The sequence below is a fragment of the Ananas comosus genome, linkage group 8 (genome assembly GCF_001540865.1).
Source record: "Ananas comosus cultivar F153 linkage group 8, ASM154086v1, whole genome shotgun sequence".
In the NCBI taxonomy this organism is placed as follows: Eukaryota; Viridiplantae; Streptophyta; class Magnoliopsida; order Poales; family Bromeliaceae; genus Ananas; species Ananas comosus.
This window is the reverse complement of record NC_033628.1, coordinates 11,940,020-11,953,059: the sequence shown is the minus strand read 5'-3', so window position 1 is coordinate 11,953,059 and position 13,040 is coordinate 11,940,020. Positions and strand designations below refer to the sequence as shown.

The window sequence follows — 13,040 nt, the reverse complement described above, 5'->3', positions numbered from 1 at the left end:
TTTGTAAGATTTTTATTTTCAGCCGTTGATTTTGAGCCCCTTCGTTCACTAGGCAAATGATATTGTAAAATCATATAATTTATTTTCTAGGTACTCCAAATACTCTAGATCAAGTTTAACGGAGCCGATCGACGATTCGAAAGTCGCAATATCAAAAACGAGTTGGAAGCACGGAAGGCTTCGTGCTTCCGATAGCATAGTAGCCACACTCTCCTAGTTGATTCACATTTTCAGCTAAATTTATTTCTAAATGAAATAAACGAAACGGATAGTGTGTTACCTATCTCTTAAAAAGAATTATTGTAAACAAATAAAAGTATTTTGAGCAAATGAATATAAGCAAAAAAGAGAGAGAGAGAGAGAGAGAGAGAGAGAGTGCAAATAAAAAAGGCAAAAGAGGGCTTCCTATAGCAGCAACTGCTGCTGCTGCTTCTGCTCTTTCTGTGACCCAATTATTTTGATCCCCCACTTTTGCCTTTATTTTTTTATTTTTTTATTTTTTTATTTTTTCCTCCCAAAGTTTAGATTTCAGTTTCCTCACATTCCTCTCCAATAAGTCTCTCCCCTCCCCCCACTTTTTGTCCCCCACCCCCCTCTCTCTCTCCATCTTTTGATCATTTGGGTACCCTTCTCCTCTTGCAACTTTACAGGTTGGTTTTCCTTCATTTTCATGATCTTCGTTATAAAATCGTTTCTCAATCTTTTTTTATTAGATCCATTTCTTTGCGCAATAATATTAGTATTATGGTATCAGATCAAAACCTCGTGACTTTCGCAAGAATCTGCGTAATGTAACGTGACATAATTCATCTGATATTCATTACGCATGCGTCAGCAGAAGTGATAAGACTATATATTTTTACTAGTCAATTTTTTTTAAAAAAATTTCTTTTTATCTGGGCCCTTCTCATCGATCCCAACTTCTGGGTTTCTTTTTCTTTGTATCAGAATTTTATTTTAAAGTTAATGGAATGAGATTCCTGTGGAATGGGGATTGTGGAGGAGTTTTAAAGGAGATAACTTTTGTGGTTGTGGAATGAGAATGATGATGATGATGATGATGGTGAGGGGAGGGGATCTGAATCTGAATTGCTCGCCGCAATCGTTCGAGGATTCGATCTGGGAGGGATTGAAGCAAGCAATGCTTCAGCATGAGCTCATTTTCAGGGATCAGGTTGGTTTTTCCGCGAATTTCATGTGATTTTCTCTCCGTTTTGTTTCGCTTAACTCTATTGTGATCTTTAATAACAAGGTTCGAGAGCTCCATAGATTGTATTGGACCCAGAAGAATCTAATGCATGAGCTTTTATGGAAAGGATCTGATCTGCAAACCCACTCACTGATGGTGAGAAATGTTGGTAAATTATTTACATGTAGTTAGGAAACAAAGAAAAAAGAATTCTTTTTTTTTTTTTTTTTTTAAAGAACTTAGTGTGGAATTTGTGCAGGTGAGTTTGGCGAAGACGCAAAGCAAAGAAGATGATTTCAGGGAGCTAACAAGCAATTCCTGCGAACTTCAGAAGCGACCGGCGAGAGATTTCGATCTCGAGCTCCCTGCTGATGGTTTTGTTTCAGATGAAAGCTTCGAAGTAAAAAGTTCTGTTTGTGATGAGACTGGTTTTAATACGAGAGAGGCCGGAGATCATCATAGTGGAATTAATTTGAATGCGCGTGGTACGGTTGAGGAAGATCCTTCATTGGTGAGGAGTAATGAGGCAGAAATTGGAGGAGTGTGGAGTGAGTCCAATGCCGATCTTCGTGAGCCGCGGGAGAAGGGAAAAGAACAAACCCTCAGCGCTGGTGAGCATTTTCAGCTGTCGATCTTTTCTTGCATCGTGGTAACATTTATTTGCAATAGCATTATCCAAAAACCAGTTGTTGCTAAATTTTATATGCTACATTTTGATAGTCTTGTTATTTTTTATGCTAAAATATGCCACATTCTGATCCCAAGTTGTTTTATGAGGTCTGAGCAAATTACTAGTCCATTCGGTTAACAAATGTGCAGATAGGATGTTTTGATTAGTTTATACATAGGTAGGACTAATCTGGCAAAATTAGAAGAATTTAAGATTGAGTGTGCTGAAATTAGCGAGATTATAAAATCATAGATGTACAGGATATAGCAATAAGTTGAAAGAAATGTTCGAAGAGATTTTGGTGGTTAATATATGTAGAATCTGATATATAATGCATCAGATCCTATAAGGAAAGCCAGGACATGAAGTTTCAGGTCATATATCGCTTCAGAGAGTGCTATCAAGGAGCACCATACGTCACTAATCCATGAAAAGGGTCATATACTCTGTATAAAACGTAAACAAGGTTTTGGGGGGGAAAAAAAGAAAAAAGAAAAAAGAAAAGGGCCGTAAGGCCCCAGTATTGCTGACACATAGTATATCGGATTGCATTAACGGTTATTGTCGCTTATTTAAGTTTTAAACATATGTATTTCAAGTTTTGTCACAGCAGGAGCATGAAATTTCGTGCCAAATTTCGGATCCCATGCTCGATATACAACAGATACTATTTAAACTTTTGCACCATGTTCCAGGTTCGATTGGACTTGAAACATGATTTTCCAGATGAAACGTGGGTTAAATATCTAGTTCTAACGTAGGATGCATTAGATTAGACAAAGCGATGATACTTAATAAAACCTTGTTTAATGCCTATATTTGTCGGTGGTGAAAACTTCATGCAAATAATTTGGTGTATTAGCCTTACCGCATGTTAGCATAATTTATAGAAAAGTGCCAGACATTGTTGCCTTAACATAGCTCTGCAAGCCATGCTCGTTTCTAAATCTAGTGTTTGTTCTATGCTTTTCAGGATCAAATGCATGCAGCGATTCTCCACCTAGTCAATCTGATGAGAAACAAAAGCTGCAGATTGACCTTAACATATCTCTAGATGATGATGCAATGTATATTTTGCCTGATCATAGTCAAATGTTTCCTTCCCCTTCTACAAGTTCATCTGTTGTCCATCATGGGAATCTCCACAAAGACCCAAGTGAAATATGCCGAGAATATTGTGAATCAGATAATAGATTCTCTAAGGAATTCTGCACAGCAGTTCAGCCGAATCTCGTGTTTCCTGCTTTGGAAATTTCGGGGGAAATGGCTGCTAATGGCCCAATTCGCCATCCTCATGATTCACATATGCCTGTAGATAGTGAGAGTGGTAGGCAGTTGTCGACTGTAACATTTAGCAATAACAGTAAGGATGATAAGTTACATACATCAGTTGGGAGTAGTGATTTACCACCTTCTGTAGATGGGGATTTGGGAGAAAAACGAACACACAATGATGGAAGTGAAGAAGATACTGTATCAAGCCATGCCGTAGCTGAGAGTGAGAAGCTTTACGATAAGGTGGCGATAGATCATGTGGTTACAAGGGCAGCTGAGACACTTTTGTCCTTTTCTTTTGTGAATCCAACGTGTTTAATGGATTGCTTAGACAGGAACATAGACGTAGCCATTGCGGAAACGAGTTATCTGCCTCAGTATTCCTCAGATTCTTTTGAGAGAATCATCTTGAATCTTGAAGAGATCGCAGATGATGGACTCTCGGCTCCTGCAATAACAAATAACAAGGAAAATGTTTGTGGGATTAAGCTGAGGAGAGGAAGGGGACTACGAGATTTTCAGAAGGATATATTGCCAGGTCTTGTTTCCCTCTCGAGGCATGAGATTTGTGAGGATTTGCACACTATAGGGTATGAGCTCAGGAAGAACAGGTCTAAGAGGACTTGCAGGGAGAGACGGCCATACCCTACTATAGGCAGGCATTTGAGGAATCATTCGGGTCGCAGGAGGCCCTGAGAATTTCATCGGCTTCAGTCTTTCATTCCTGTTAGTTTACATCGAGAATGTATGGGCTGATGTTTGACGAAGCTGTCTCTGGCTAGTTTTGTGAATATATATATATATATATATATAAATATGTATTAGCAGCAAGTACAGTTGGAGAGAATTGAGTTTATGATCTGACCATTTTGTTGGAACTAAGTTTATTCAGCGTTTTGTAATCATGAGATTGAAAGCTCAGATATAGTAGATGGATGCAGTAGATGTTAGAACATGTTACAGATCGCTTTTCTTCCAAATAAATGAAAGGCTCGATCCTGTCTTATTAAGATAGAAGCAGGGGTATATTCTGCTATCGGAAACTGATTCAGTACTGTGGGAAAAAACAAGCATGTGGAAGATTTAAGTCAATATTGCTGTCGCTAAAATTCCTCGCCTCATAAACAATTTATAACCTCGTAGTAGTATCAAGAGAAGGGCTTACAGTCTGGCAGTCTGCTATTAGCCGCGAGTTGTTGGTTGCTTACCGGGAGAGAATGAAAACGACGAAAAGAGAAGAGAGGAAGATTAAAGATAGAGCATAAGCAGAGATTTTTAAAAAGGAAGGTCTCTTCAATGTGATGAATGGGTCCACATTGATCTGGCTCAACACATGTTCTCTTGTGGGTCAGTTCTGTGCAAAAGAATCATGCCACCATTGGATGTTTCCAAAAATCTACCCAAAATGAACTCGACATAAGGAGATTGCGTACGAAGAGTGAAGAGGTTTTGTTCGCAAAGTGGGGAATGAAGTGTAAGTAATATAGTGGATTAGATGCACCATTCCTATGGGGGGGCTAGTGGAAGAAGCAAAAACACTCCCCACAGTAGGGTCCGAACACTCCACCACCTCTCCCACTCCATGAATCACACCACTCCCTTTTTTTCAATAAAATAATCACCAAAAAAAAAAGGGGCAACCATCACTAATATGACAAACCATCACCATCTATTCTCCTTTTCTCCCCACTTTCTTTAACCCACTTCATAGGAAGCTAACAAATGGTATTCCTTTGTGGATTCCTCTTTCACTCTTCAACCCACTTTTCACATTCTCTTCATGAGATAGTATAATGTAATTTGGGCTATGTGTCCATGATGTGTTGTGGTGGGTTGTAAGCAGGGAAGCACTTTTTCTCATTGTGGAGTAAGTGCAAATTTGTCATGATAATCTCAAGCACTTTTGTAATCATGAGTTGGCTTATTCTTTGCAACAGTAAGATGAGTAGATGGTGTAAATGTTTGGTGTATCTCATTTTGGAATTGGTATATATAGTTTAAAGAAGCTCTACTAAGGAGTTCATATGAATTCCACCATGAATAAAGAAGCATCAGATGATATCACCATCCTTAGTGCTGCTCAGAGAAGCATAAACACAGCTCATCACCTCTTTCGCTGCGTCGTGAGCCAAAAGCCGGACAGAAGCGCTTCCCAGGAGCTTAGCGTGATCGCCCGTGAAACCATCGCCGAGTTCAAGAACTTACTTTCTTTGCTCGACGGCGTGACTTATCCCCGCGACAAAAGAATTCGAAAGGGTCCGTTGCCAACTTCCAACGAGATCAATCGTGCTGCGCTGATTGAAAGATGGACCTCCCCTAGTTGCTCCAAGAACACCATGAACTACAATGGTGTTCAGTTGTTTCAGAAACTGCAGTCTCAAGCATACTTCGCCGTCCCGAAGTGTACTTCAGGCATGCAGTTTCCTGGTGCAATGAATCAGAGATTGCTGTTTCCTTTAAGACGGCCGATCTCTTCTTCGATTGGCATGAATCCTTATAAAACCAACATGCATTTGGTGAACCATTGCTTCTCTTCTTCAGTAACACAAGGTTCTTCTATTGGAGAATCCTCTATGCTTTCTAATCATAAGAGGAAGCACAATAGTGAAGGGGGAATGAACTGCACTGCTTCTACTGGAGGATGCCACTGCTTCAAGAGAAGGTGAGATCAAACAAACTTCAATTTCCTTCATTCATTCGCTCCATTTTCTTTTGGCTAAAGTACAGTAATCTCGCTTGATATTGTTAAATTGTATAAGAAAAATATTGTCCTTCAAAAATTTAAGCTGCTAGATAATAGTATTTTTAATATTTACATTCAACACTTCTTCTCATATCTGGACTCAAAAATTTTTGATGAGCTCAAGAAGTGAACTTAATTAATGAAAAGAAATGTATTAATGTTAGGAGTTTGATGAGACTCGAACTAAGAATCTTTTGCTTTGATGCCATATTATATTATATGAAGCAACCGTTTTCTTTCTAAGAACTAATATTACTGGAGAATAGTATTTTTAATATTTATATTCAAAAGATATATTGGCGCTCTAAATTAAGTTTGAGTTGGATCTATGTTACGTGTTTTGCTTTGGTAGGAAGCCCAGGAATAGAACAACAATAAGAGTGCCGGCTTTTAGTGGCAACTTTGCAGATATACCCCCAGATGATTTCTCATGGAGGAAATATGGGCAGAAGCCCATAAAAGGTTCTCCACATCCAAGGTATATACACCACTATATATATTTCCTTCTAAATTTGATAACTCGTTAGTATATTAGATATCAGTTTTAATGTAACACAGCTCACACTATTTACGTGGTATTACAATTTACAAATGCCTTCCTTGCTCCATATTATGTAGGAGCTATTACAAATGTAGCAGCTTGAGAGGATGCCCTGCGAGGAAGCACGTCGAGCGCTGTTTACACGACGCAAACATGTTGATCGTAACTTATGAAGGAGACCACAGCCATCCAAGAACTGCGTTAGCTACGTCTAGTTTCATGGTAACTCCGTAGATGCATCTCACTAAGATGCACTCGACATTATCATCGGATATCACTTAGTCTGAATCTCACAGCAGTGTTAGTGCTTGGCCTTATTCGCGTCGAATAAGGCTTGACGCCAGCTTGGTAGATAGAATTTCATGGCGTGCGTGTTGATCCATCCCCTTCTACGCGAATCGACAAATGTAAGTAGTAAGATCCAAGTATCCGTGGCTTTTTTGCGAGAACTCAAAAATAGTATGCTCCATTGGGCCTTATGGGCTCATTTGGAGCTCGTGTCTCTGGCTACAACGAACTATCCTTTATAAACAAATTTTACAATACTTTACAAATATATCTATGTTCGTGACCATATTTAGTTCGTGGAGATAAGCATGACTTATAATTCTGCAATGAAATCCGATTACTAAAGCGATGTAATTTGTAAAGCATCGTGTGTAAGATGTATTTCTAGCATAAAATTACTGCCCCAACAAGAAAATGAAAAGAACGTAGTACCACGAGAGCTACAAGGAACGTAATGCGTAGCCAATAAATTACCTGATCGTATGTACTGTTTTTTCTTATTAATGAAAACGCTCTGCGAGGTATTTTTTATATGTATTATTCCTCCTAATCCGCGTGTACATGAAACATTTCCGTATATTCGGGGGTTCATAACCTTCACTGTAGCAGTCAAAAATCATATAAATTGGTATAATATCTGCTGCAGCTGCTGACTCAAATGAGTGCAGGATGAGGTACTTATCTGAGTAGTGTTTAGGCAATTATAGTGTTCACAGAGTTTTGTATCAATTAGGAAAAAAGTGCGCGCGCGCGAGAGAGAGAATCCAAAAGATTGATTACATAGAAAATAGCCTTAAAAACAATCTTAATATTCGCAGTTACGTGCATGATAGATACCAGCTGAATCACAATACATACATTAATAGAATATCGATCTAATATAAAATAAGCCCAGAAATAGCTTTAGTGAAAACAAAGAAGCGATCTCATCAAGTGTGCCAAAGAAGTACTGCATAGATATGCCTGGTGGGTAATTGATAGTCATTAAATGTGGAGGTCCTTTTTTTTGTTTTCTTTTGTAAGGTCTTTTAGTAGTTTTTATTTTGCCTAGATAGAGAAATATATGCATGATTTAGGTCTACTACATTCATTTTTAATGTATCACTGATATTCAAACGACCCCATATTAAAATTTGTAAATTTTAAAGCTTTATTTTTATAAGTAGAATAATTTTTCTTTCGACTCCGTTGATTTATGAGATAATTTGATGCTAAGTAATAGATATATTAATTAGGAATACTATTAAATATAAAAATATAAAAATACCATGCATGCATGCTCTAGTAATTAACTTAAGCTATTAAAAAACACTTGTTGCTTATAATTTAACAATTCCTACCTACACACACGAAAGTATTAACAAATCAAACCGTTTTTTAGGTATATATCTACTTCAGGGAGTAAATTTTTCTAAGTTTAACTCTCACGAATAAGACAATACGTTAATATGAATTGCTTTGGGTAAAACCTATATATATATCTTTTGAATTACTGCTATTTGTTTCCAAATTTTTGGCACATTAATTAGTTTTCACTCATTTTCTAAAAATTATTTCCTTCAATTATTCCAAACATTTTGAGTCTTTTTGTTTCTTGAAAAACAGAGAGAGAGAGAGAGAGAGAGAGAGAGAGAGAATTTGGTTAATTCTCCTTCGGTTTGCCTTACTTGAGTAAGTAAATTATATATATATATAGAGTCCGGCTACTATGCTATCGGTAGCACGGAGCGCTCCGTGCTACCAAGTTGTTTTCGATGATGCGGCTTCCAAATCGACGATTGGTTTCGTTAGACTTGATCTACACTATTGAAAGTATTTGGAAACTAAATTTCAGATTTTTTCGACATCGTTTGACTAGTGATCAAAATATCTCAAAATTGACAATTTTAATGGCCGATGTGGTGTGTTTGTAAGTTTAACGGTGTAAAACAATCCAAATGCGATAAAAATTTTATAAAAAATTCTTTTCACTATTTAGAGTAAGATCAGTATATTTGATCTTGAATTTAAATATTTTATCATCATTTTTCATGAGATTTTTATTTTTAGCCGTTCAATTTTAGACTACTTGTTTGATAGGTAAATGATATCGAAAAATTATGAAATTTAGTTTCTAAATACTTTCAATAGTGTAGATCAAATCTAACACGGAGCCGATCGTCGATTTGAAAGCCGCATCATCGAAAACAACTTGGTAGCACGAACGCTCGTGCTACCGATAGTATAGTAGCCTAGTTCTATATAATATTATATATATATATATATATATATATATATATATATAATAATATAAGTAGAGCTCCTGTGCTTTAAAAAGCACAGGAGCTCTTGTGCTTGGGACTTTTTCACCATTGGATCGCGGCTTCGCCTCGAGATCCGCGCATAGTTATTGGGTGGAACTAGACGCAAGCAAATAAGCGGCGTTACTCTCTCTCTTCTCTCTCTTCTCTCTCTACACGTGAACCCCTCTCTCTTTCCCTCTGGCAACCCACCTTCTCTCTCTTTTCTTTCTCTGACAACCCCCTCTTTCTCTCCCTCTCTCTCTCTGGTTCCCCCACCAGATCTATTCTTTTCTTTTTTTCTCCCTCCATCTCTCTTCCTCTTTCCCCTTCTCTACGGTGGTGGTCTCTATCCCTATCCGACGCTCGCGACGACGCCACGACAGTAAGTCGTGCGCACCTCCCGCGCCGACGCCTTTGCGGCCGCGGCGCACAGATTTGATCCCGGACGCGCCCATCCGCGCGACGCCTTTCGGCCGCAGCGCTACAGTTTCGATCCCGGACGCACCCCTCCGCGTCGACGCCTTCCGGCTGCGCGCTACAAGATCGCTCCCGACGAGGCGCGCTCCCTCGGCCCGTGAGCACTCGATCGATCCCGGCAACGATCTGAATTTAGTTCTCCAACTGTGGCGGTTCCCGCACCTCCGATCCGTGACGCCGTTCTCGGGAAGATCTCGAAGGTAAGCATCTCGGATCTTGTTGTTCTTGTTGTCGTTTTGATGTTTAATTTTTTTTGTTGGTGACGGAATGGAAAATACATGAATAATGAGTAACTAGATGAAGCATTCTGGTGAGTGCTCTTTGGGAAATACCTTTTGGTCTGGGGATGTTGTTCTTATATCCATGATCCCAGTTGCTTGGGATTAGCTCCTATGTCATTCTTTTACATAAGTTTCAATTTTTACATGAAAATGAATTGTTGAAGACCTCTAGAAAGCAAAATCATCTTTTGTTGAGGTATTCTACAAATATGTATGAGCATAAATTTTGTCTGAGCATATCTACAAATAAAAAAATTTGTCCGTCACTTGATAGCTATCATAAATTTTATTTCTACTCATTTTGTCATATTTCATAAAGTAAGTTATCAATTTTTCTATTATTTGAGCTATTTTTATAATATTAATTTGATTATATCTATAGGGGTTAATTAAATGAGGGAATATGGCTCTACAATTGGTTCTTCTGTTTCTCTGTGCAATATTGATGTTGAAAATGAGGTAGATGAGGAATTGGAACAAATTGCTACTGCTGAACAGATATGTATAACACACAACCTGTTGAAGAGCCACGTGTTGGTTTGGAATTCAACTCTATAGAAGATGCTAAAAAGTTCTACAATGACTATGCTTTTAAATTGGGGTTTAGTATAAGAAAACATACCATTATAAGGCAAAGAAACATGATGATGCATCACATCTGTAACCTATTGTTGCTCTAAAGCAGGTCTTTCTAAATCCCAAACTCATGAGAAAAGTCATTGCCAAAATTCAGAAGTAGCAATACGCCTAAAAAGCAATTTTCTAATCGAGCGAAGTGGTTGTAAAGCGCATATTGTTATGAGGATAGATGATCGAGAAAATGGGTGATCACGTGTGGGGAACGAACACAATCATGAATTAATCGTTAGTCCTTCTAAAAGTCGATTTTTTCGATCGCATCGTGCTATTACAAAGGAGCAAAAAGAATTAATTCATATGTTGAATGAACAGAATATTTCCACTTCACAAATTATGGCCTTTATTGCAAGCAAGGGAGGGAGGAAGACATAATATTCACTTCACTCGTAAAGATTTAAGTAATAAAGTTGCTGAGAAAAATAGAAACCTTATTGGAATAGATGTAGCAAGTGCGCTTAATTATTTTCGTGAGCTTCAATCTAAAGATCCGTTATTCTTCTATGCTATTGATGTTGATGACCAACAGCGGCTCGAAACATATTTTGGGTAGATGGACGATCAAGATTAGCATATGAGCATTTTGGCGATGTTGTCACTTTCGATACAACTTATATGACGAACAAATATAGTATGCCATTTGCTCCTTTTATAGGGGTTAATCATCATTTGCATCTATATTTTTCGGTGTGTGCTCTCATTAGAGATGAGACTGCTAATACATTTGCTTGGTTGTTTGAAACATGGATTAAAGCCATGTATGGTAGACACCACAAAAGCTATTATCACTGATCAAGATCCTGCTATGAAAAAAAATATATAGTGACTGTTGTAAGGTCCGAAAATATAGTATCCTGCACTTGTAAATTGTTTGAATTTTATGGCCTCTTATGTGCTCATGTGCTTAAAGTAATGCATTATATTGAGATTTATAACATCCCACCTCATTATATATTAAATAGGTGGACTAAGAATGCAAAAAAGAGAACACCAAGCAATAGTGCAGAAATGAGTGGTGGTTCCTCGTTTTGTAGATCTCGAAGGTTTGATTCACTTACATTAGAAATGCAAAAATTTATCTTTGAAGGTTCAAAAAGTCTTAAGGCACATGAAACTGCATGTCAGATAATTAGAGAAGGAATTGATACACTAACATCAATTAATCAAATGTTTGAAAGTGAGGAAGCGACAATCAAGGAGCCTTCAAGTGGTCTTCACAGAATCGTAATTTCACAATCAAGCCAAGTAAATATGCTTGCATCAGAATGCACGATTAAAGATCCTCCTCAATCACAATGTAAAGGAAAGAGAAAACCACAAAGGTTTAAGCCTCCCATTGAAAAAAAGGTTAGGGTGCCAAGAACTTGCAAGCAATGTGGTAAAAAAGGACACAACATTAGGACTTGTAAAGAGGTATAATAAATTCCTTTTTTTTTTATTTTCTTCAAATATTTTTACATTTCTTATTATTCACAGTATGCTAATATTAATATTATTTGCAGATTGTTGATGAAGTGCCATCTAATGATCCAAGTTTTAGCGAGAGACTTGAAGAAACCGATGACGAAGAGACTTGAAAGCAAGAACAAATCAGTGTTGTACCTTACTTTTTTTTGTGGTGGAGTATTGTTGTATTAGTTGAATTGTGATAGTTTAGACTGTGGTTGTATTGTACCTTTTCTTTGTGGTAGAGTATTGTTGTATTAGTTGAATTGTGATAGTTTAGACTGTGATTGTATTGGACCTTACTTTTCTTTGTGGTAGAGTATTGTTGTATTAGTTGAATTGTGATAGTTTAGACTGTGATTGTATTGGACCTTACTTTTCTTTGTGGTAGAGTATTATTGTTTAATATGCATAGATACAGTTTAATATGCATACACAATTTTGAAGTACACATTATAAACACAGATGAATCAGTGGATTAATACTAAGTCTTCACACACAAAAAATTGTCAAGGTTGGTTCATACAATTAAAAGTGAGGCAAATATCCTACATACATCTCAAATGAACACAGTAGATTCATATTACATTTAGGCGAATAGAAGTTTAATACATATAATTGCTAAAATGAATACAATAAAAATTTTTCTTTCGGCTTCAATTCTTTCCACCATTGCTGTTGTCCTTGTAGAAGCTTCTTCAACTCTATTTTTCAGATTCTCCATTTGCTCAACCAAACTAGATAACTTATAGTTTATGCATTGAAGCATCTCTTCATTTGAAGTTTTTGGAGAAGATGCTGCTAGTTCACGGTCTACACTTTCCTTCAAATTTAAAAGAGTAGAACTTTCTTGTTCTAAAAGTTCTTTGGATTTCACTTTATCGCACCACATGAAAAAATCACAATAGTTATTCTTATTCTTTCCATAATTTCGACATCCATAAAATTGCCTTCCTTTACTTCTAGCTTGCTGTGAAGTTCTTATTAAAGCTATCTCGTTGCATTTGCACCAAACTGTTCTATCTTCAAGAAAATTTATAGTAGATGCCATCAATCACCTGCGCAAAATATTAAAATTAACATGTAAATAAATGATAATAGTTTTTTCAAAAAGAAATTTGAAGAAAAGCAATGAAGAAATGGAGGATAGTCTAAGCTCAGATTCCGAGTAGACGGTAAGAGGAGTATTAGCGTAAGGTATTGTAGAAATTG

General features: G+C 37.2%; 3 protein-coding genes across 5 annotated transcripts; all 3 read left to right on the top strand.

Annotated features, from left to right (window-relative positions):
- On the top strand, positions 457 to 4,039 carry LOC109714238. Of its 3 annotated transcripts, none has more exons than XM_020238758.1 (5): positions 457 to 650; positions 949 to 1,174; positions 1,253 to 1,354; positions 1,449 to 1,800; positions 2,833 to 4,039. In XM_020238758.1, the coding sequence occupies exons 2-5, from the start codon at positions 1,037 to 1,039 to the stop codon at positions 3,828 to 3,830; spliced, it is 1,590 nt and encodes a 529-aa protein (XP_020094347.1). In that variant the 5' UTR covers positions 457 to 650; positions 949 to 1,036; the 3' UTR covers positions 3,831 to 4,039. The 3 variants fall into 3 exon arrangements, with proteins under 3 accessions (XP_020094347.1, XP_020094349.1, XP_020094348.1); XM_020238760.1 differs by having other exon boundaries at positions 458 to 650; positions 1,253 to 1,345; positions 1,464 to 1,800; XM_020238759.1 differs by having other exon boundaries at positions 462 to 650; positions 1,253 to 1,345.
- On the top strand, positions 5,120 to 7,237 carry LOC109714239 (probable WRKY transcription factor 11). The gene is made up of 3 exons (XM_020238761.1): positions 5,120 to 5,796; positions 6,230 to 6,355; positions 6,496 to 7,237. Exons 1-3 carry the CDS (start codon positions 5,159 to 5,161, stop codon positions 6,650 to 6,652), a joined length of 921 nt encoding a protein of 306 aa, XP_020094350.1. The 5' UTR covers positions 5,120 to 5,158; the 3' UTR covers positions 6,653 to 7,237.
- LOC109713817 lies at positions 11,179 to 12,185 on the top strand. Its single transcript, XM_020238048.1, has 2 exons — positions 11,179 to 11,795; positions 11,885 to 12,185. The coding sequence occupies exons 1-2, from the start codon at positions 11,295 to 11,297 to the stop codon at positions 11,957 to 11,959; spliced, it is 576 nt and encodes a 191-aa protein (XP_020093637.1). The 5' UTR covers positions 11,179 to 11,294; the 3' UTR covers positions 11,960 to 12,185.

Coding starts and splice junctions, on each gene's coding strand:
- LOC109714238 (XM_020238758.1), top strand. CDS start 1,037: ATGAGAATGATGATGATGATGATGATGGTGAGGGGAGGGGATCTGAAT. Junction 1,355..1,448: donor ACTCACTGATGGTGAGAAAT/GTTGGTAAATTA, acceptor GAATTTGTGCAG/GTGAGTTTGGCGAAGACGCA. Junction 1,801..2,832: donor AGAACAAACCCTCAGCGCTG/GTGAGCATTTTC, acceptor TATGCTTTTCAG/GATCAAATGCATGCAGCGAT.
- LOC109714239 (XM_020238761.1), top strand. CDS start 5,159: ATGAATTCCACCATGAATAAAGAAGCATCAGATGATATCACCATCCTT. Junction 5,797..6,229: donor TGCCACTGCTTCAAGAGAAG/GTGAGATCAAAC, acceptor TTGCTTTGGTAG/GAAGCCCAGGAATAGAACAA. Junction 6,356..6,495: donor AAAGGTTCTCCACATCCAAG/GTATATACACCA, acceptor CATATTATGTAG/GAGCTATTACAAATGTAGCA.
- LOC109713817 (XM_020238048.1), top strand. CDS start 11,295: ATGCATTATATTGAGATTTATAACATCCCACCTCATTATATATTAAAT. Junction 11,796..11,884: donor ACATTAGGACTTGTAAAGAG/GTATAATAAATT, acceptor TATTATTTGCAG/ATTGTTGATGAAGTGCCATC.